The sequence below is a fragment of the Heterodontus francisci genome, chromosome 47 (assembly GCF_036365525.1).
Source record: "Heterodontus francisci isolate sHetFra1 chromosome 47, sHetFra1.hap1, whole genome shotgun sequence".
NCBI classification, from domain to species: domain Eukaryota; kingdom Metazoa; phylum Chordata; class Chondrichthyes; order Heterodontiformes; family Heterodontidae; genus Heterodontus; species Heterodontus francisci.
The window spans coordinates 3704992-3728167 of NC_090417.1; the positions used below are offsets into that span (position 1 = coordinate 3704992).

Consider the following 23176-nt stretch of genomic DNA (forward strand, 5'->3'; position numbering starts at 1 on the left):
GTAGCTGCCATTGGAACTTGAGAAATAGGCACAACCTCTTCTTTTAAATAAGAGAATTGCAAATACATACTTAAATACAAACAGAAGCCTGTTTAATGATTTTGAAATTGCAGGTTTAGAACTGGGTGTGATTTTTTTTTCAACGTACAGATTACAGACACCGATCCTGGGAAATGATCAACTGATGTCAAAGTAGATTTGAAAATAAAAAAAGGTGAAATGTTGAAATATTGTACAAGAAAGTTAATTTTTTTGGCAAAAAAACTGAAACAAAGTCTTAAAATGACAAAAGGTAGCCAGTTTTACTATAAAACATATTTATTAAAAAAAAAAATGGAAAGCGTGTTCTGTATCAATGCAATTCACCAATCGGACTCCTGATCATACTTGGAGCTGAAGGGAGACACATTCCACAGTTGGCATCTCCACATTGCAATTGTCCCTCGAAGATCCTTTATATATGTGTACATGTTGCTGTAATTACCCAGCAACAGGACATGTGTAATGACCCAAACGTCAACTTCATTCCATAAAAACTGTATTAACATGCATTTACACAGTGAAGCAGTCTGGAAGTCTGAACAAGAACAGACTAAATGTACTCCATTCACGCTCAGAAATGGACTAACATTGTTGGATAGAGTGACCACTCAGATAAGGCAGGATGACTGTAAAAATCGCACAAGGTAAGCATTGGATGAAGGATAAGTAAACTGTCCTTCCCAGGCGGTACCTGGACCCATTTAGCTCATGGTGCTGCTCCCTGGTGATTCCCTGGGCTCTTCCATCTCCTCACTCTGACGTCTCACTTGCTGCTGGCGAGTGGGCAAAGCTTGTATATTGCCTTGAACTTTGGGGCTGACCACTCTCCTACTCCCGTGGAGTAAGGACTGCTGGGCGGGCAGGGCTTTGGGGAAAGCTGGCACTCTGTTCCTTGCAGGCTTTCCTGGGCTCTTGGTTTGGCTAGCCTTGCCCACCTTGGGAGAATATACGCAGGAAGAGCAGGCAGTCTCACCCGGCAAACTCTGCTCCGCCGCCTGACATGTCATGCTTTGGTTCTGTAGATTGTTACTATATTTGCCAGAAACGTGTAAACCCAAGCCTCTGACTGATGGCAGGGCATCACGCTCAGAAAATCCAGCAAGCAGTAGTGGATGCTGTGGCTGATTGCTCCTGGTATTTTTAAATTCGGCATCGTTCAATCTAACGCGAGTCATCTGTAACCTCTCCATAACTGTTAAGTCACAATCAGATATAAACGAGGAGGATGATGTACTGCGAGATGAAATGAAGTGATCATCTCCATCTGAACTCGGGGAGCTACAAGAGCTGCTGGACGGGATAAAGTGCCAAACTTCATTTGAAACTGCCTCACTCTTCAACGTGCTGGGACTAACAGAATCCTGCAAAACCTGAATCCCATCTTTTGGTAAGTAGATTGAGAACACATGATCCTTAACCATCTCTTGGTCCGCCTCATATAAAACCTCACTTTCACTGGATTCAACGAGACCAGAGGTGGGATTGACTTGGTCAGGTGACAAGGAAGCTGGAAGCCGCTCAGGCATTCCCTGAATATTGGACGAGGCTTCGATGAGGTCCCTGTAAGACATGTTGACCTTCCTGTAATAAAGACAGACGCAGGGTCAGATGTCTCTTTGTAAATGCTAGGCCTTCAGAACAGAATCAAGAGACAGCCCATGGCCTCACACCCAAAATGCCCCTCACTGCCGACCCGGTTACTCACAGTGACGGAAGCTATGGACATGGAGCACAAACTCGGAAAATTTACTCTGTGACCACTTGTCTATCAAGAGTGCCAAGTAACCAAGCCTGAAGCTGCCTCACCCAGTGCCACACATGCAGATTGGCTGGGCAGTAATCAAGAATGGGAAGGGATCCAATTTTTGTCTCCCTCAGAAGCACTGAGGCCAATTCATGTATCTCTCGTGCTACTCCAACAAACACCATCTAAATCCCCACAAACTGGGTGGAGCAGGTTGAAGTTTGCACATAACTGGTTTGTATCACTTTAGGACGGTGACCTTGAAGAAGATTGGGAGACCCTAACCCTTAGTCAATCTTCCTCACCACTGCACAACATGGTGGCCTTTCAAACCCATTTAAACACTGGATGCTGTCATCTTCCAAGGAGCTAGTTACTGACACACGCGCGGTTGAAGACACAAGAAATTGACACTTTAGTCTGCTCAGATGATGCAGTTTTGAGGAACCATACCTGTTTTTCAGCACACCTTGCTGACATGCCTTGACAATGGAATTAATAACAGCCATGAGGAAGTGCGTACAGGAGACTAGCAGTGCCCATAGACCTTCTACAATACGAAATCTGCAGGACAAGACGACATTAATGAATCCTGCCAACTCCAGGACTGCTTGAACATTCAGACGAATTATCGCATTGCAGTGTCTCCTGTTTGGACACATTTCATTGTTAGGATCCCAAAACACTAACATATTGCCATTCATAGCCATCTCTTCCTCCTGCAGCCTTCCAAAGTCCCAAGCTTGGTATCAGGGAAATATTTCTTCTTCACTTACCCACTAAGTGGACAATCCTACGTGTCCCACTTGAAGTTGTTGAGGTGGGTTCTCAACCAGGCTCCAGGGGCGAAAAGACAGTATGTCAACACATTGCATCACACAGTTCTCTTCCTTCTCTTTTGGCAGACAGACAGGCAGCAAATCAGGAGAAAATCCTGATAATCTGATCATTCTGGAGAGTGCCCCCCCCCCACGCCTACCAGCCTCTCCCCTGAAAAACACCATGTCTGACAAATGCTGCCAAAAGACTGACTACAGTCACAAAACCACCCAGACAGTTCTGGCACTTTCCAACTCACCGGTGCTGGTGTTCAACCCGCACTGGAAGGTCAACACCTGTGGCATTTTTCTTGGCCATCTGAACAGTCTCTGCTATAGACCGAAGAGTTTCTGAAAAACATTGAACAGACTGAGCGTGGGGATGGAACAGGGAGAGGGCGCGTAACAGAGTGGGGATGTAACAGGGAGAGTGTTATAACAGAGAGTGGGGCTGTAACAGAGTGTGTTATAACAGAGTGAGGGTGTAACAGGGAGAGGGCACGTAACAGAGTGGGGATGAAACAGGGAGAGTGTTATAACAGAGAGCGGGGCTGTAACAGGGAGTGTGTTATAACAGAGAGTGGGGGTGTAACAGGGAGAGTGTTATAACGGAAAGTGGGGGTCTAACAGGGAGAGGGCGCGTAACAGAGTGGGGCTGTAACAGAGAGTGTTAGGGCGGCACAGTGGCGCAGTGGTTAGCACCGCAGCCTCACAGCTCCAGCGACCCGGGTTCAATTCTTGGTACTGCCTGTGTGGAGTTTGCAAGTTCTCCCTGTGTCTGCATGGGTTTCCTCCGGGTGCTCCGGTTTCCTCCCACAGCCAAAAGACTTGCAGGTTGATAGGTAAATTGGCCATTATAAATTGCCCCGAGTATAGGTAGGTGGTAGGGAAATATCGGGACAGGTGTGGATGTGGTAGGAATATGGGATTAGTATAGGATTAGTATAAATGGGTGGTTAATGGTCGGCACAGACTCGGTGGGCCGAAGGGCCTGTTTGGGTGCTGTATCTCTAAAAAAATTAAAAAAATAAATAACAGAGTGAGGCTGTAACAGGGAGAGGGCGCGTAACAGAGTGGGGATGAAACAGGGAGAGTGTTATAACAGAGAGTGGGGCTGTAACAGGGAGAGTGTTCTAACAGAGAGTGAGGGTGTAACAGGGAGAGGGTGCGTAACAGAGTGGGGCTGTAACAGGGAGAGTGTTATAACAGAGAGTGGGGCTGTAACTGGGAGAGGGCGATTAACAGAGTGGGGATGAAACAGGGAGAGTGTTATAACAGAGAGTGGGGCTGTAACAGGGAGAGTGTTATAACAGAGAGTGAGGCTGTAACAGGGAGAGGGTGCGTAACAGAGTGGGGCTGTAACAGGGAGAGTGTTAGAACAGAGAGTGAGGCTGTAACAGGGAGAGGGTGCGTAACAGAGTGGGGATGAAACAGGGAGAGTGTTATAACAGAGTGGGGCTGTAACAGGGAGAGTGTTCTAACAGACAGCGGGGCTGTAACAGGGAGAGTGTTCTAACAGACAGCGGGGCTGTAACAGGGAGAGTGTTATAACAGAGAGTGGGGGGTGTAACAGGGAGAGTGTTATAACAGAGAGTGGGGGTGTAACAGGGAGAGTGTTATAACAGAGAGTGGGGGTGTAACAGGGAGAGTGTTATAACAGAGAGTGGGGCTGTAACTGGGAGAGGGCGCGTAACAGAGTGGGGATGAAACAGAGAGAGTGTTATAACAGAGAGTGGGGCTGTAACAGGGAGAGTGTTATAACAGAGAGTGAGGCTGTAACAGGGAGAGGGTGCGTAACAGAGTGGGGATGAAACAGGGAGAGTGTTATAACAGAGAGTGAGGCTGTAACAGGGACAGGGTGCGTAACAGAGTGGGGATGAAACAGGGAGAGTGTTAGAACAGAGAGTGAGGCTGTAACAGGGAGAGGGTGCGTAACAGAGTGGGGATGAAACAGGGAGAGTGTTATAACAGAGAGTGGGGCTGTAACAGGGAGAGTGTTCTAACAGACAGCGGGGCTGTAACAGGGAGAGTGTTCTAACAGACAGCGGGGCTGTAACAGGGAGAGTGTTATAACAGAGAGTGGGGGTGTAACAGGGAGAGTGTTATAACAGAGAGTGGGGGTGTAACAGGGAGAGTGTTATAACAGAGAGTGGGGCTGTAACAGGGAGAGTGTTATAACAGAGAGTGGGGCTGTAACAGGGAGAGTGTTATAACAGAGAGTGGGGCTGTAACTGGGAGAGGGCGCGTAACAGAGTGGGGATGAAACAGGGAGAGTGTTATAACAGAGAGTGGGGCTGTAACAGGGAGAGTGTTATAACAGAGAGTGAGGCTGTAACAGGGAGAGGGTGCGTAACAGAGTGGGGATGAAACAGGGAGAGTGTTATAACAGAGAGTGGGGCTGTAACTGGGAGAGTGTTCTAACAGAGAGTGAGGGTGTAACAGGGAGAGGGTGCGTAACAGAGTGGGGCTGTAACAGGGAGAGTGTTAGAACAGAGAGTGAGGCTGTAACAGGGAGAGGGTGCGTAACAGAGTGGGGATGAAACAGGGAGTGTGTTATAACAGAGAGTGGGGCTGTAACAGGGAGAGTGTTCTAACAGACAGCGGGGCTGTAACAGGGAGAGTGTTCTAACAGACAGCGGGGCTGTAACAGGGAGAGTGTTCTAACAGACAGCGGGGCTGTAACAGGGAGAGTGTTCTAACAGACAGCGGGGCTGTAACAGGGAGAGTGTTCTAACAGAGAGTGGGGGTGTAACAGGGAGAGTGTTATAACAGAGAGTGGGGGTGTAACAGGGAGAGTGTTATAACAGAGAGTGGGGGTGTAACAGGGAGAGTGTTATAACAGAGAGTGGGGGTGTAACAGGGAGAGTGTTATAACAGAGAGTGGGGGTGTAACAGGGAGAGTGTTATAACAGAGAGTGGGGGTGTAACAGGGAGAGTGTTATAACAGAGAGTGGGGCTGTAACAGGGAGAGTGTTATAACAGAGAGTGAGGGTGTAACGGAGAGTGTTATAACAGAGTGGGGCTGTAACAGGGAGAGGGTGCGTAACAGAGTGGGGCTGTAACAGGGAGAGTGTTATAAGAGAGAGTGAGGCTGTAACAGGGAGAGGGCGCGTAACAGAGTGGGGCTGTAACAGGGAGAGTGTTCTAACAGAGAGCGGGGCTGTAACAGGGAGAGGGCACGTAACAGTGTGGTGATGAAACAGGGAGAGTGTTATAACAGAGAGTGGGGCTGTAACGGAGTGTGTTCGAACAGAGAGTGGGGGTGTAACAGGGAGAGGGCACGTAACAGAGTGGGGATGTAACAGGGAGAGTGTTCTAACAGAGAGTGGGGGTGTAACAGGGAGAGTGTTATAACAGAGTGAGGGTGTAACAGGGAGAATGTTATAACAGAGAGTAGGGTGTAACAGGGAGAATGTTATAACAGAGAGTAGGGTGTAACAGGCAGAGAGTTATAACAGAGTGGGGGTGTAACAGGGAGAGTGTTATAACAGAGTGGGGGTGTAACAGGGAGAGTGTTATAACAGAGAGTGGGGGTGTAACAGGGAGAGTGTTATAACAGAGTGGGGGTGTAACAGGGAGTGTGTTATAACAGAGAGTGGGGATGTAACAGGGAGAGTGTTATAACAGAGTGGGGGTGTAACAGGGAGAGTGTTATAACAGAGAGTGGGGGTGTAACAGGGAGAGTGTTATAACAGAGAGTGGGGGTGTAACAGGCAGTGTGTTATAACAGAGTGTGGTGTGACAATTATTTGCACTGAGTGGCAATTTAAAGTGTACTTCGTACATTACATGTTTGCAGTTGTCAAGGTTACAGTTTTGGATTCTTTTCCTCCTGTTTGGGACGCAGAGGCTCATCAATGTGAGAGTCTTGAATAGAATGGAACACATGGGGCCTTACCTTTGCTAGTGTCCTGCTGGGTCTGAATTGCAGCTTTCAATGTGTAGTAGTTGTCACTTTTTCCTGCCCTGGTGTAATGTAATCTCATATAAAAAGCCTTGGACCTTGACACAGTGATGGGTTGACGACCTTGTGGAAGAATACATAGTCAGGCCGAAACAGACAGTGGGGGGCCCCTGCTGGGGCCTCGTCAGTCACCAATAGTGCCCTATTTATGCCGAATGGGCTACAGACATCAGCACACAGTTGCCAAGCAATCCTAGAGGCCTGCTTGACAAGGAATTTACACTTTGTACAAATCATGTCAGCAACTGGTTTAAAAGAGTAAAACTGAAACATCATTCGATGGCCACCGGAAAACCAGGAAGTGCTTTTCAGAGCATTTGTGTAGGGCTCTAGCTGGGTAATGCACCTGTCACAAACATACAATACTGTCACATACAGAAATCAACCAAAATGATGCCCAAAACAGCAACATCTTGTATTGATCACAGCTGCCAACTGCAATGCAACCAAGCTCAATACTTGTAAGTTAGACTGTGGGAGGATGGATGGAGGTGAACTTGGGTCTGTTATCTAATTCTCCAACAGTCATTGACATTACACTCATGCTTTTAAAAGGAGAAAAGATGTCCAAATAATTCAAACCTCATGGCTAGTACTGGTGGTCGGTTGTTGATACACTAATACATTCAATTATTGTAAAATATGCCAAGGACATCTTTTTTCAGATAGATAGTCATTCATGGGATGTGGGCATCGCTGGCTAGGCCAGCATTTATTGCCCATCCCTAATTGCCCTTGAGAAGGTGGTGGTGAGCTGCCTTCTTGAACTGCTGCAGTCCATGTGGTGTAGGTATACCCACAGTGCTGTTAGGAAGGGAGTTCCAGGACTTGGACCCAGCGGCAGTGAAGGAATGGTGATATAGTTCCAAGTCAGGATCATGTGTGACTTGGAGGGGAACTTGCAGGTGGTGGTGTTCCCATGCATCTGCTGCCCTTGTCCATCGAGGTAGTAGAGGTCATGGGTTTGGAAGGTGCTGTCGAAGGAGGCTTGCCGAGTTGCTGCAGTTCATCTTGTAGATGGTACACACTGCTGCCACTGTGCATCGGTGGTGGAGGGAGTGAATTTTTGTAGATGGGGTGCCAATCAAGTGGGCTGCTTTGTCCTGGATGGTGTCGGGCTTCTTGAGTGTTGCTGGAGCCGCACTCATCCAGGCAAGCGGAGAGTATTCCATCACACTCCTGACTTGTACCTTGTCGATTGTGGACAGGCAATGGGGAGTCAGGAGGTGAGTTACTCAATGCAAAATTCCTAGCCTCTGACCTGCTCTTGTAGTCACAGTATTTTGTTCTATTCCTTCATGGGATGTGGGCATCGCTGGCAAAGCCCTCCAACAACCACAACCATCTTCCTTTGTGCTAGGCATGACTCCAACCAGTGGAGAGTTTTCCCCTGGATTCCCATTGACTTCAATTTTGCTATGATTCCTTGATACCATATTCAGCCTTGATGTCAAGGGCAGTCACTCTCACCTCACCTCTGGAATTCATCTTGGTTTGGACCAAGGCTGTAATGAGGTCAGGAGCCTGAGTGGCCCTAGAAGAACTGAGAACGGAGTGTCACTGAGCAGGTTATTGCTGAGTAAGTGCTGCTTGATGGCACTGTTAATGACACCTTCCATCGCTTTGCTGATATTTGGGAGTAGACTGATGGGGTGGTAATTGGCCAGGTTGGACTTGTCCTGCTTTCTGTGTACAGGTCAGACCTGGACAATTTCTCACATTACCGGGTAGATGCCAGTGTCGTGGCTGTACTGGAACAGCTTGGCTAGGGGAGTGGCTAGTTCTGCAGCACGGGTCTTCAGCAGCAGAGCCAGGATGTTGTCAGGGCCAATAGCCTTTGCTGTATGCAGGGTGCTCAGTCATTTCTTGATATCACATAGAGTGAATCAAATTGGCTGAAGACTGGCATCTGTGATGCAGGGGACCACAGGAGGATGCGGAGATGGACCATCTACTCGGCACTTCTGGCTGAAGATAGATGCAAGTGCTTCAGCCTCATCTTTCGCACTCACATGCTGGTTTCTGTTTGCCTACCCTTCCCAATTCAGTGTTGCAATTCTAACAGTGACAGATTGACAAGAGATTTAGGCAGCATTTTTTTTTTACCAATTACAATCTTGTCAATCTTCTCCAGACTTATCCGCCGGTAATGGCTGACTTCAGAATCTTGGTCAATGCTGTAAAGAAGGTAAATGATGTCAGAATTGACGAAACCAAGGTGAACTCCTTCTTATCTACATCTATTCAACAAATTTAGGACCATGTGTAGAATGATAGAATGATTCAGTACCGATGGATTTGATGGGCCAAATGGCCTCCTTCTGTGCCATAAATGACGACAAAGGCCAATCCGCCCATCCTTCCTGTGGCGGCTCTTTGAAAGAGCTATCCAATTAGGCCCACTCACCTGCTGTTTCCCCATAGCCCTGCAAAAATTTCTTCGTCAAGTATATATCCAATTGCCTTTTGAAAGGCTGCACTCAATCTACTTGCACCGCCCTTTCAGACAGTGCATTGGAGCGACTAAGGTGCTTCACAATAGAGTACTCACTGGGCAAAATAGCATGCATGATTGGAGAGCAGAAGCATGACATCCAGATCCTGGATCGATGCATCTTTCAATCTGGATCACAAAAGAAATAGAAAAATAGAACAGGTAAGAGTACAATAGAGGACATGTTTCATAGATGTAATGCATCCAATTCTTCTGACATCATGACGACATCTGAGTTGAGAATTTATGATTGGCACAATCAGCAGATCAATACCCAACATTTCTCTGTCTGTTATGTTAAGAGTCATTAACCTATTCAAAACCGACAGACTGGCACCTCCCTTCAAACAGCAGATGGAAAATTGTCTTTTAAAACTCATTAAACTCCAAAACCAACAGTGCTTTCCAGCTCCTGCCCCAAGTGAACAGTACATGACAAAACAGGTTCCATTGTTTCTGGCCACTTATTTGCTTAATTTATGTCCCTTTCCTTTGGCATGTGATTAGGTGAGATGTATAACAGCACCTTACATCACTGGCTTGTTAACTCTCCTCCCAACATCTCCTGAAACTCAGCCTCAATACAATGCTTTACTGTAACAGTTTCCCTGCCATTTACCCCACCCACACAATGGGCTCTCGGGCTCTCTGCCTCTCTGTTACCGCCATTAGATACAACTCTGGGTTACTATTAGGACAGTCATCTGTTGAACATACTCTGCCAGCACGAGGCTCTCAGTTACATTTAGTACACACAGCACCCAGCCCTCAGACTGAAGGTTATAACATTCTCTCAGTGTTAAAGACCTTATCCTTAGCACAAAGTTCTCAACAGATTTCTCACACTGAGCAGAAGTATTAACAACTCCAAACACTCAACCCTTCAAAACAATGACAGACCTTGGGCCACAGTCAACAAAAAGCCAGCCTCCCAGGAACTCCTCACTACTTGGTATCAGGAGTGAACTGCAGGCCTGGATTAATGTTTCCATTTCCTTCTTCAGCAGTCTCCGCCGCTCCTTTTTGAGCAGAGCCTTTGCAGGCTTCTCCTTTCCGATGAGAGCTTGCAAATCCTTTGTCCTTTGAACACCATGCATTAGATCTGTGAACAAACAGGAGATCATGGATTATGAGCACTGTCTGTTTTTTGACCCCTGGGTGCTCATGCACTTGTTGTGCTATCAGTATTTCATGTTGGGAACTACTTAGAATGATAGCTCATGTTTAAAAAACTGTATTCTCTTCATGATGTGGGCACCAGCATTCACCACCCATCCCTAACTGCCCTTGAGAAGGTGGTAGTGAGCTGCCTTCTTCAACTGCTGCAGTCCATGTGAGGTGGGTACACCCACAGTGCTGTTAGGAAGGGAGTTCCAGGATTTTGACCCAGCGACCGTGAAGGAACGGAGAGACAGTTCCAAGTCAGGATGGTGTGTGGCTTGGAGAGGAACTTGTAGGTGGTGGTCTTCCCATTGCCTTAATTTCACACAAACACATTTATTTCTCTCATCTTTCATTTACAACAGTGCAGAATGGTCCAAAGCAGTTTTTAAATGTTTTTGACTCTGGGCATGCCACAAGGGTCAGCGAGTAACAGGTAGAAAGTAATTAACAAGGAAAAACTATGTAGCCTTCTCCTTCTGCAGATGATGCACCATCTACCGTAACATGGACTCTACCACACCTATCTAATCGCGCGAAGCCAAGCTCATATTCTGTCCCCTTGCTCCCCTTCACAGGCCCCTTACATCGCTGATCTGTCACTGCTCATTAGACGCTGAACAAGTGCGTCAAGTGTCTCCTTGTGGGAACATTCCTGAACTCCAGTTAACACCTCCCACCGTCCCCTCAAAACCCACATCAGCTCAACTCAAGATCAGGAACTCAACACTTGGGGGAAATCATAGTAAACACCACCCAACCATTTCACTTCTGCTCATTGTGCACCCCCAGATATTTCAGGGTGCAGAATCTCAACGTCTTTGTGTAGAGGGACAACCAAGGTCAAAATAACGCAAGGCGGCTGCACCATCAGCTGCCTGGGCCCCAAGCTCTGGAATCCTTCCCTACACCTTTCAGTCTCTCTACCTCTCTCTCCTCCTTTAAGTTGCTCCTTAAAATCTATCTCGTTGACCAAGCTTTTGGTCACCTGCCCAAATAGCTCCTTTATGTGGTTTTGTGCCAAATGTTGCTTTATAATGCTCCTGTGAAGCACCTTGGAACATTTTACTTTGTTAAAAGGTGCTACATAATTGCTGGTTGTTGTTGTTGGTGCAGACAGAGAAATTTGATGCTCTGATGCGAAGAGCTCCTGAAAAGTAGGGTGCACTGCCAGGAGCCCAGCTGGGCTCAATAGGTGATGTTACACCAATGTGTACCTTTAATGGGAGCCCTTAAGTCACAAACACTTTCTTACCAATCACAGCCTGTCTGTATGCGTGCCTGAAGTGATGGAGATAATATCTGTTCGCAGATCTATAGCTGTCTTTCATCATCGCAGATAAATTGCTCTCTCCGGTTCGAGTGAATTCACTCTAATAACACAAAGAGAAGACACTTCAGCTTAAATAAAAGGATACTTTCTGTGAAAACCTATTGTTTTCTTTCCTTTCTCCCTCTGCCTGTCTTGTAAGGAATGGGAGGTGTAATGGGCATTCTTTGCATTTTGTCACACTTTGGCCACTACACGAGTGAACCCCCTCCCCACCACCCAACCAACCCACAACATCTAGTGATTCGCATTGTCGTCTCACAGGCCTCAGCTGTGTGCGTGAGCCCAATGAGGTGTGGAAGGCCAGTCGACCATGGAGGGCGTTGCATATCAGTTCAATCCTGCCGCCACTGCAGTCCAGTGCGCACGCGTACACACACGCACAAAGGCTTTCCGAAAGGTCATTCTGCATGGAGGACCAGGTTCTCTCACTCTCTCTCTGCTCCTTGAGGCTGTCCCTTAGCTGAGATTTATTTAAACATGGATCAGGTTCCAGGCCTGTATTGATCAGGGGCAAGAGGAGGGGAGGCCTTGACACCTATTCTGACTCAGAGCAGACGGTGAGGAGAGGTCCTACCTTCATGGCGGCAGTACCGGCGTACTGCTTGCTGATGGCGTCCCCGTTATTTGCCCAGATGCCCTGGAATATTCTTTGAATGTTTTGGGGAAGAGAACTGTGTTGGGGCAGATGTTTCAGCACCTTCAGCTGTTGAAGAAGCCCAGAAAGGTGGAACGAGATTAGAAAATGTTACCTTAAGCTCACCATCAGTTTCGTGAGCCTCTTGTGGGACAATCAGCACTGGAGTTTAAAATAACCTCAGATGGGGAAAACTACCTCGAGTGAGTTTGGAGCATTATATCTGGTCTGAATAGGAGCTCACTGGCATTTCATCTTTGCGTGAGAGGTCAAATTCAGCTCCAAGTGACAGAATGAAAGTTGCCTGAAGTGACTTGTTGAAGCAGTTTCTACCCAACTCCTGGCAATTCCAGAGCACAAGCCTGCTGAAAATTCTGCAGTACATTCTCAGGGGGAGTCAATGTGACCCTTGATACCCCAGTACAGATGGAGATCTGCACTTGTGGCTGCTCTCCTCCATGATTCCAGTCCCCACCACAAAAATGAATGGACCTTTCCATGTGCCAGCAGCCCTTTACAAACTGCTGGCTCCAAGAAACTCTCAGGAGGCGGAGAGGGGCAGGGGATGAGATGGCAAGGATGAGGGATGAGCGGTCGAGGGGCGAGAGGGTAAGAAGGCGAGGAAGGGAGTAGGTTGCTTTACTTGTTGCTCCAGGATCTTCCGGGCGATGGCAGCTTGAACAAGATTGGTTCGATCCAGACTGTCCATGCAGTTGACACGAGCTACACCCTCCTGCTCAATCACCATCCTGTCCTTAGTCAACCTGTGGAAGGTGATAAAAAGGCTAAGGTTCATCCTGAACTGACAGAGTATTGGCAGATCACCAAGTTCACTACCACTGGCCATTCTTGGAGGACGGTGCTTAAACCAGGAATGGGATAAGTTCCCTGTTCCACCAACAGTGGCCTCAACTATTCACTAGATCTATCAACGACTTAGGTGATGGGATAGGGAGCCATATTTGCTGATGGTAAAAAGATAGGAGGCATTGTAAATGGCGTAGATGAAGGCATAGAATTGCAGCAATGTTAACAGATGAATTGAATGGGCAAAACTGGAGCAAATAGATTTCAATATAGGAAAATGTGAGGGTACTATCTAAATGGTGAAAATTAGAAACAGCAGAGATCTAAAGTGACTTGGGAGTTCAGGTATATCACTAATTAAATGTCATGGATATGAGGCTAGAATATAAGGGGATACAAGTTATGCTTGAGCTATACAAAGTCCTGGTTAGACCATACCTGGAGTACGGTGAACAGTTCTGGGCACCACACCTTCGGAAGGATATATTGGCCTTGGAGGGAGCACAGTGTAGGTTTACCAGAAAGATACCTGGATTCCAAGGGTTAAATTATGAGGAGAGATTACACAAACTAGGGTTGTATTTTCTGGAAATTAGAAGGTTAAGGGGTGATTTTTGCTGTTTCGAGAAGGTTCACTCGGCTGATCCCTGGGATGAAGGTGTTGTTTTATGAGGAAAGGTTAAGCCTATAGTCATTGAAGTTTTGAAGATTGAGAGGTAATCTTATTGAAACACAGATTCTGAGGGGTCTTGATAGGGTAGATGTTTCCCCCTTGTGGGTGAATCTAGAACTAAGGGGCACAGTTTCAAAATAAGGGGTGTCCATTTTTAGAAGGAGATGAGGAGAAATTTCTTGGGAATTTTCTTCCCCAGAGAACAGTGAAGACTGGGTCTATATTCAAGGCTGAGTTAGACAGATTTTTGATCGACAGGGGAGTGAAGGGTTTTGGAAGGGTTGGCAGGAAAGTGGAGTTAAGGCTGCAATCACATCAGCCATAATGTTATGGAATGGTGGAGGAGGCGCGAGGGGTCAAATGGCCTACTCCTGCTCCTAATTTTTATGTTCTAATTGATTTGATCAAACTTTACAAGATAATAAGGGGAACCGATAGGGTAGGTAGACAGAAACTATTTCTGCTGGTTGGGGATTCTAGGACTCGGAGGCATAGTCTAAAATAGACAGACAGACCTGACAGGGGTGAAATTAGGAAATACTTCGACACACAAAGGGTGGGAGAAGTTTGGAACTCTCTTCCACAAATAGCAAGTGATGCGAGATCAATTGTTAATTTTTAAAAGAGAGATTGGTGGCTTGTTGTTAATCAAAGGTATTCAGAGATATGGGCAAAGGTGGGTATATGGAGTGAGGTCATAGATCAGCCATGATCTCATTGCATAGCATTAACAGGCTTGAGGGGCGAAATGGCCTCCTCCCTTTGCTGTGTTCCAAGTGAATGAGCAACAGGCTGGTAACATCTCAGTTGTTCACTCCCTTGATGACATCCTTGTACATGGGTTAGGGGAAACTCGGTGAGAAGCCTCTCCTCAGCCCCAAATTCCCAATCCTAGACACCGTGCTGTAGGTTAGCTAGCTGTGAGAAGAAAATCAAGGAAGAGCAGATTACCCCATACAGTAAACCCACAGTGCAGAGGCTACCTTTAAACATTCTGCTACTGGAGTGACTTGACTTATCAGAGTGCCTGGCTGATGGCTCTCCAACATCAAGAAGTCCTTTTCCCTTGCTGGGGAAATGTTTCCGGGGGTGTAACATAAACCCTTCTAGCACAACCACGCTCAAACTGGTACCAGGACAGAAATGTGTGAGGGGCACTGGGAGAGGTGTCCTAGGGAGCGGAGGGACAAAACCCATGCCAAGTAACATGTTTGGGCACATCCCACCCCAGTGCTTGCATCCCTGCCAGGTCGTCAGTGCAGGGGCAGGCTATTTACCCATTAAAGCGGAGTTCGGTCCTGTTCTCAAATGATGCCCATGTCTCTATAAGACCTTGCTGCGAAAGGCTGCAATCAGCAGCAGGGCTCAGTGTTAAATTTTCCACCCCTAACCCAAGGCCTGCTCTGAGGGTCTTCAACTATGGTGAGAAAGCACTGCTTGTTCTCTCAGTGTATTTTTGTGGCTCACTGCAGATTCTATAATGGTGGAGAACCTGACATTTTAAAACATAGCAAAAAAAAAAATTGGTTAGCAAAAAATAGGGGAAATTCTCCTTTAAGACTAAGATTTCCTGCTGAATGAAAGATGGCTAGCGGTCCAGAATAGGCCAGAATCCTGGGCTGGATCAGTTAATACAAGACTTGTGCTTACCAGAACCACTTCAGGTCATTGATGATGTTACGGATTCCTTCAATCAAGATCTCAACATTTTCAAACTTCCTGCCCTGACTGTGGAGACAATAATCGGTTATCCAAGTCAGCTGATGGAGGGAACAGAGGGGGAAAATAGAGTCAACAAGTCTTTCTGAAGGGAGCAGGAAATCAGGGAGCAGGACAGGATGTTTGGGGAAAAGCATGGAATAATCTCAATAGGTTACTTTTTAGCTGCTAATTCTCACTGATGCCAGGACGGACAGGCATTGATCACAGACCAAGCACGTCTGTCTGGCATGTAAATCGGCGATGGCCCCGGGTATTCTGCAGCTCATAGTGGGACTGGCAAAGGCCAGGAAGAAGCTTGGCTAGCGACTCAGCTGGTCAGTGCACGTTGTATTGATGGATAGGAAATGACGCAAGATAACCTGAAGCACATGGGCAGCCACAACTCATCCTTGGAATTTACATTGAGTGCCCAAGATTGATGCCAATTTGGGCAATGCCAGACTGAAGTTTAAATCCATGCTCACCACTGATGTCAAGCTGCTAATACAGATCTTGGGGTGTGATATTTGATTTATTCACCAATGAGAAACCAACGCTAAGGGCAGCCCTCTCCAAGCCCGCCAACCCGCAAACATCAAGCAGCATAAGCAAGTGAGTAGTGCAGATTGCAAACAGTCAATGGCGGGGAGGAAGAAAGGGACAGAGAGAGAGGGGGCTTGAGCTTTGGAGTATTATACTCTTACCACTGCTGGTGGAAATCAAACGACACGTAAATGATGCGGCGATCATTGAGCATCTCAACCTGCCTAAGGTAGGCGTCTCCTATCAGCTTCTCTTGGCCTGTATGATCCACGAGATTGATGATAACCTATCGTAAACACATAGCCAATTAACACTCACCCAGAATCACACGGCTAGGAGGGATGAGGGTGTCAATTAACCAAGAGTCAGGTCACATCAAAAAATTACACCATGGACCGTGAGAGATCTGGGATCAATCTAATTCCATACTCAAAACACCTTATAGGATCTAAACTCTCAGTAAGGTCAAATTCAAAGTGCAAAGTTCCATTTTTCCTCTTCTCCTGAAAAGCTTAACATAGGCTCTGGCCACCTTACTGAGCCTACCAATGTGATCATTCCTTTGCCAGTCAAGGTGGAAGAAGGGAGAGAATCAGGAAGGATGGGGAAAATAAAAAAAAATGCGATAGTCCATGAGTCTCCAGGAGCCATCGGGAGATCCATGACTGGAGGTAAAGGGAACTTGAGGTATAACCTCAGAACCTCGGAGGAATTCTTCTTGATTTGAGATTAGGAACAGAACAATTTAAACAAGACACCACCATTCTGAGCCATCGGAACAGGCCCAGTCCAAAAAATGAATGGACAAGTTGTTACTTCCATCGCTCGACCGACTATCTACCATGTGCCAGTCGAACAAGCTCTTGAAAATCCTGGTGTTAGCTCTTTGATCACATCTGTGTCAGCCTTGGCTCAGTTGGTAGCACTCTCGCCTGAGTCACAAGGTTGTGGGTTCAAGTCCCACTCCAGGACTTGAGCACAAAAATGAAGGCTGACACTCCAGTGTAGTACTGAGGGAGTGCTGCACTGTTAGAGGTGCCGTCTTTCAGATCAGATCAAAATCCTGGAACTCCCTCCCTAACAGCACTGTGGGTGTACCTAACCCAAGTGGACCGCAGTGGCAGCTCACCACCACCTTCTCCAGGACAATTAGGGATGGGCAACAAATGCTGGCCTAGCCAGCGATGCCCAGATCCCATGCAAGAATAAAAAGAAAACTGGCTTTTGGATGAGATGTTAAACTGGGACCCTGTCTGCACTATTTCCAAGAGGAGCAGGGGAGTTATCTTCAGTGTCCCAGCCAATATTAATCCCTCAATCAACATCATTGTAACAGATAATCTGGTCATTATCACATTGCTGTTTGTGGGATCTTGTTGTGTGCAAATTGTTGTCATGTAGCAAACCTGCCAGCCAGCGACTACACTTCAAAGGTACTTCATTGACTGTAAAGTGCTTTGGGGAATCCTGAGGATGTGAAAGATGTTATAAAAATGCAAGTCTTTGTTTTTTGATCACCTCCCTAAAAAATCCATTCCAGGTAATCACCTTCCTTTGGGCTCATACAAATTCTGAATTGAAACAGGAGGGAAAAGCATTGAACATGAAGTTAAAAGATGAAAAAGTCACCAGGAACTGAAACTTTAAAAAGCCAACAAACCTCTTTATTGTAAATCCTGAACTGTTCCTCAAAGTGGGCCTTAAAAGCAAGTTTGTTTTCTTGATCACCTGCTCAAGAAGAAAGCAAATGTTTAATTTGAAGATTTACATTCACTCCCGTTCATATAAAACAAACGATAACCTTGATTTAAAATGAGTGTTTTGGTGAGGTTTGAGCATCTGGATCCATGATGTTATTGCTGGTCGAGATGTAGAGTGATGATCTCTCCATTACTCAGCTCCAAATGCATTGTAGAACTAGCAATCTCACCAGTTGAACACTTTTCCCACTTGCTCTTTTGCACAGTGGCGTAGTAGTTAGCACCGCAGCCTCACAGCTCCAGGGACCCGGGTTCGATTCTGGGTACTGCCTGTGCGGAGTTTGCAAGTTCTCCCTGTGACCGCGTGGGTTTCCGCCGGGTGCTCCGGTTTCCTCCCACCGCCAAAGACTTGCAGGTGATAGGTAAATTGGCCATTGTAAATTGCCCCTCGTGTAGGTAGGTGATAGGGAATATGGGATTACTGTAGGGTTAGTATAAATGGGTGGTTGTTAGTCGGCACAGACTCGGTGGGCCGAAGGGCCTGTTTCAGTGCTGTATCTCTAAATAAATAAATAAACCTATCAAATTTGAGCCAGTTGGCCTTCACAGTAGCTTGAGAGTTGGGTTCAGCCCACCTCAGGCAGCAGAAAGACGGGTATTTCACAGTTTCAATCCGTGTTGTATTTAAAAACCACACAGCAGGTGAAACATTGAAACCAAAAACCCTGCAGGTGCAGAAAAGGCAAAACCCAAAAAGAAAATGCAGCAAAAGACGTAGCAGGGCACTTTCCCTTGTGACGTCTCAGCACTTCATTCCTCCTGCAGCTCACTCCAGAAGCTGGATTTACACTAGGTGCAGGAATTGCTGGTCTGTTTCGAGGACCTGAAATTCCTGCTTGTGGCACCCAGCACGGAATTGGTTTTAAATAGCCCGGCTTTGTGTGTTTCTCTACCTTTTAAGAGGGAACTGGGCTGGGGCAGAGATGGGATCATATAGGCACCTGTGTAACTAACACTTGGCACTTGTGATCTGGACTGGATTCAACCACCTGAGGGGAATTCTCCATAGTACCTTGGCCCTGGGTTTGCCTGTCCCAGGAGATTACATGGCTGCAGTGGGGAGGGGAAAGGGAGGAAGGATTCAGTTATGTTGCAGTTAGCCATCATGTTGTGGGACAAGCTTGACAGACCAGTTGGCCTTGTTGTGCTCCTCAGTTTCCTAGGTTTAGCACCTTGAGCAGAGGAAGCTGCTGCCTTTGTCTCCATTCCTCCTTTATTGGGGTTCGACTGGCTGATAGCAATAGCTGGGATCGGGAGGCTTCCTGACCAGCTCAGCCTGCACTCCTAACTTACTCTTGTGCAGTTTAGGGCGGGGTTTGTATCGATAACCTTGCTGGCTCCAGAAAACGGGAATCGATCCTCGGATTTGGACAAAGGACATGATGTTGTCTCCACTGTAAATCAACTGCTCAGTCTCCACATAATTGGCCACGTTTCCATCGCTGTCAACCCCTCTGCGTTTGTACCGCATCCCTGTAGACCAATGGGAGGGAGACAGCTTATTAATTATTCCATTGCAGTTGTTATTCTAACTGAAAGCAGAGTGAGGTCAGTGGAACCACTTTGCCCTTCTTGTATCCTGATGTAAAATAGGAGCACAACTGGACGAGAGAAAGTGTGTTGGGCACAGGACCACCCAGAGACTATTACCACAGTGAGGTAATTTATAGTTGTCAACCATCTATTTTTCATAAGCATGTCAGCTTCATCAGCCCCTGTTGGCACTGTTCAAACGAGAGCTGGGAGCCAGCAAACCTACGAACAGCTAGAAATGGCCTGTTCTGATGAAAGGTCATTGACCTGAAATGTTAACTGTTTCCCTCTCCACACAGGCTGCCAGACCTGCTGAGTATTTCCAGCATTTTGTTTTCATGCCTAGGAACTCTACATAAAATATCACTCCTGCCAGCATGAAATCACCCAACAAGGAAGGAGAGAGCAAGAGCGAGCGATGGATATAAGTAAATGCTTCAGTGTTTCCCTGTGTGGTGATTCAGTTCGGTGTGCTTGTAGGGAATACTAGACTACCTCCTCGGTATCTGCTTCTTCGGGAGATGAGGACCAGCAGGAATTTGGAATCTGACGAGGCCAGGAGATTCTCAGGCACTTTAAGATCAGAGAGGGGGGTCTCCTCGTGCAGGTACTTGGAGAGTCGAATGTGTATCTCCTCCATCTGTACAAAGCCCTGAATGATTGGGATGATCCACTGCTTGGCCATTGCATTCTGCAGGGGAATGGAAAATACAAGATCCGTCAAGAGTCAGAATGGGAAAGAGGGGTGAAAAGAAGGAGAATAAAGGGGAGAAGTCGGGGGAGGTTAAAAGGGAGGTGGATGAAGAGGGGGTAAATGGGGGAGAGATGAAGGGGAGGGGATGAATGGAAGGGATTAAGGGGATGGGATGAATGGAAGGGGTAAATGGTGGAGGATACGGGGAGGGGGGACGATGGGGGTAGACAAAGTTCATAATATGCTGGCTAAAAATGAATGCGTGTCCCACACATGATGACCCAAGCCAGACTGAGCACTGAATCACAGAGGACAAAGTCCAGGTTCAATCCCTGGCCTGGGTTGGTTCAGCTCAGCCAAGGTTGCTTGGGCTGGTTTCAGTATGTTGGACCAGTGATTTGTGGGGGGGTGGGGGCGGGGAGAAAGAGTGTGAGGAGGTCCAGCAGGGCTGCAGCTCCCTCTTGGAAGTGCCCAATGGATTAGGTTGTGCTGCATTCTCTTGTTCAATAGCCTGCTGACATTCATCATCTCGACATACATGTGAAGGGTCAAGAATTATTGAAGTAAAAGGCTCTGCGGACCTGGCACCACTGCCAATCTGCAAACTTCCCCTTCCTGCCAGGAATAACATGACTCACCTTGGGATTTCCAGTAATTAGACTATCTGACCTTAAAGGGGCAGGCCACAAAACCACATGCTCCAATATAGACTAGGCAGCAGATCTCATGGCACTTGAAATGTGCTGTCAGAGGTAAAACAAGCACCAAGACACACACACAGGATAGAAACTAGCATGCACAGACAGAGCACCAATCCTACCTTTCCTTCGAGCAGGTCTCGAATCATATACTTATTCCAGAAAAATCTATCATCAACCTAAATAAAACAGAAATGCGGACATTTTAGAGAATCTTCCTTTCAATGGCACAACTGGTTTCCTACATGCTTCACCCTCCCCTCCCGGCCCAGTCTTGGACCTCTGGGCTAACACTAACCGCTGGTGAGCTGGCAGGTCGCTAACCTTTGCTTCGCGAGGTGTGGGAGAGCAAGTAAGCTGGTGAATCTCTCTCCGACGTTGACTCGTGCTCTGCCTGTTGCTTCCCTCCTGCTCTCTCGTGACTCAAGGAGGCTTGCTTTGCGCTGAGCAGTAGGCCAGCATTCAGCAGGAGATTTAGGAGAATTCTTTTGGGAGACCAGGGCGTATTTGTGCCCAACGTACCCGAGAGACATGGGTTGAGAAGATTCTATCTGAATGGAGGAGGAACTGGGCTTGCTGAGGAAGAAAAAAAACTTGCTTTTTTTTTTTACATGGCTCAAAATGTTTTGCGGCCAATAAATTACTTGCAAAGTTTCGTCCAAGTTGTTATGTCGGCAAATGCAGTTGTCAATCTGCACAGAGCAGAAATCACAAACGGCAATGGGTTTAAAGAGTGTTTGTCTGTTTATTCAGGCCCTCACTGAGTAGTACATATTGGTCAGGATACTGGGGTAAACTCCACTGCTCCGCTTTGAAATACTAACATAGGGATGGTGATGGAACCTCGGTTCAACATCACGTCTGAAAGACAACCGCTCTGACAGTGTCGTACGGCTCAGGCTACAGGCTTAAAGCTCTGAAATGTGGCTCAAACCCATGGCCTCGGAGACAGAATGGCCCTTTTCCTCACTGCAAGATCCTCTTACCCACCCGAGCTCTTAACAGCAGACTGCCGAAAATGAAACAAAAGCAATCAGGGAGATTACGGGGTGGGGGAATCAGAGTGGGGCCTTTGCTCTGGAATGACTGTGCCCACGCTGGATGGGTCACTCGGTAAATGGACAAGCCCACATGCTGGGGGACACAGGCACGAGATAATAATCATTCTCTGACCCTTGACCATGGCGGTGACCCTTCCTTGTCTTTCACATTAACGCTCTGCCGCTGTGCGGAATTTGTGATGTCGTACGTCAGGCTGTAGTAGAAGGAGTCAGAATTGGTGAACATATTGACGAGCTCTTCCAACAGACGGCGTTCCAGCTTCTCTTCGCCCGTGAACTAGTGGACAGAAACTGCAGGGGTTAGTCCAGCCGAGCGAGGAACTGAACAAAACCGATGGCGGTGATATCATGAGCGAGATCGTGGGGGAAAGTTGCTGCAGAGATTAGGTTACTGCACCAGCAATCCATTCATAGGCAAATGTTTCATCCATGTCAGTGTTGGCTCCTCATTTTTTTTATATCTGCTCTCACATACCACCTCCTGCCAAGGCTAAAATCAAACAGGAGGTAAGCTGGAGGTGAGATTGCAGCCAACTTTCTGCTTGGTCTTTTTATCGACCATAACAACCAACGATTCCATCGAAAGAGGCAGAAAAATGGGATTTTAGGCAGGAAACTAGAGAAAGAAAAAGCTTGCATTTATGTCACGCTTTTCATGACCGCAACCCGTGAAGTCCTTTTGAAGTTCAGTCACTGTTGTAATGTGGGAAATGCAGCAGCAAAGCAGTACACAGAAAGCTGCCACAAACAGCAATGTGATAATGACCAGATTATCCAGAACGCAAATGACAGCAGAGTTCCATTTTTCTGCCTGGTCTTGTGGAACCCCCTCAGTACTGCACAGGGAGTGTCGGCCTCTATTTCTGCGCTGAAGTCTCAGGAGGGGGACTTGAACCCACGACCTTCTGAGCCATGCAAAATAGCACCAGCCCAATTAGGAGAACAAGCACATTAGAGATGAAGCAGGCACCACTGGGATATGAAGCCAGGCCCAGCTGCTTTGGCCACATGAGCTACAGTATCAGGAGGAGGAAGAACACTGGATTGTCAAAGCTATTTCCTGACTGCCGAGGAAGGAGGGTCACCAAGGGTCACAGAGGTGCGGGTGCCAAGGCCGCGAGTGGCTCATTTCCCAAGGGGCGATGCATGGCAATGGGAGATGGCAGGAGGAAAAGTAACAAAGAGAACGGAGAGATGAACAGTAGCTTACCAGTCGCTTGGGAGAAGGAGCTTCAGGAATCCTCTTCTGAAAGACAGTGCCAGGATAGTCTGGAGAAAGCCTCTGATGTGTCGTGCAAAACTGGAATTAAAAAGACAGTTACACAGCTGCCATTTAACCCTGGGGTGACTTACCGTGGGGGCTAATTTTCATTTCCCATCCCTCCCTTCCCGCCTTATTTATGGGAAATCAGGGAGAAACATTTGCTAGCTTACCACCGGAGATCCACCTCACTAGACGTTTGGGGCGAGCTTTATTTCAGGCAGAAATCAGTGGTGCTTCCACACAATGGACCAA

The 23176-nt window shown here is 47.1% G+C and overlaps 1 protein-coding gene across 4 annotated transcripts; it reads right to left on the minus strand.

Moving 5' to 3' along the window:
- Positions 1 to 377: 377 nt before the first annotated feature.
- Positions 378 to 21939, minus strand: LOC137357232 (phosphatidylinositide phosphatase SAC2-like). 4 transcript variants are annotated; one of them, XM_068023403.1, is made up of 17 exons: positions 21773 to 21939; positions 20722 to 20778; positions 19703 to 19898; positions 18968 to 19147; positions 17575 to 17642; positions 16076 to 16200; positions 15321 to 15398; positions 12834 to 12954; positions 12131 to 12259; positions 11479 to 11596; positions 9963 to 10164; positions 9120 to 9191; positions 8675 to 8745; positions 6503 to 6631; positions 2865 to 2955; positions 2240 to 2350; positions 378 to 1623 (listed from the first exon to the last, which is right to left on the minus strand). In XM_068023403.1, exons 1-17 carry the CDS (start codon positions 21884 to 21886, stop codon positions 744 to 746), a joined length of 2742 nt encoding a protein of 913 aa, XP_067879504.1. In that variant the 5' UTR covers positions 21887 to 21939; the 3' UTR covers positions 378 to 743. The 4 variants fall into 4 exon arrangements, with proteins under 4 accessions (XP_067879504.1, XP_067879506.1, XP_067879505.1 ...); XM_068023405.1 differs by lacking the exon at positions 18968 to 19147; XM_068023404.1 differs by lacking the exon at positions 12131 to 12259.
- Positions 21940 to 23176: the final 1237 nt, after the last annotated feature.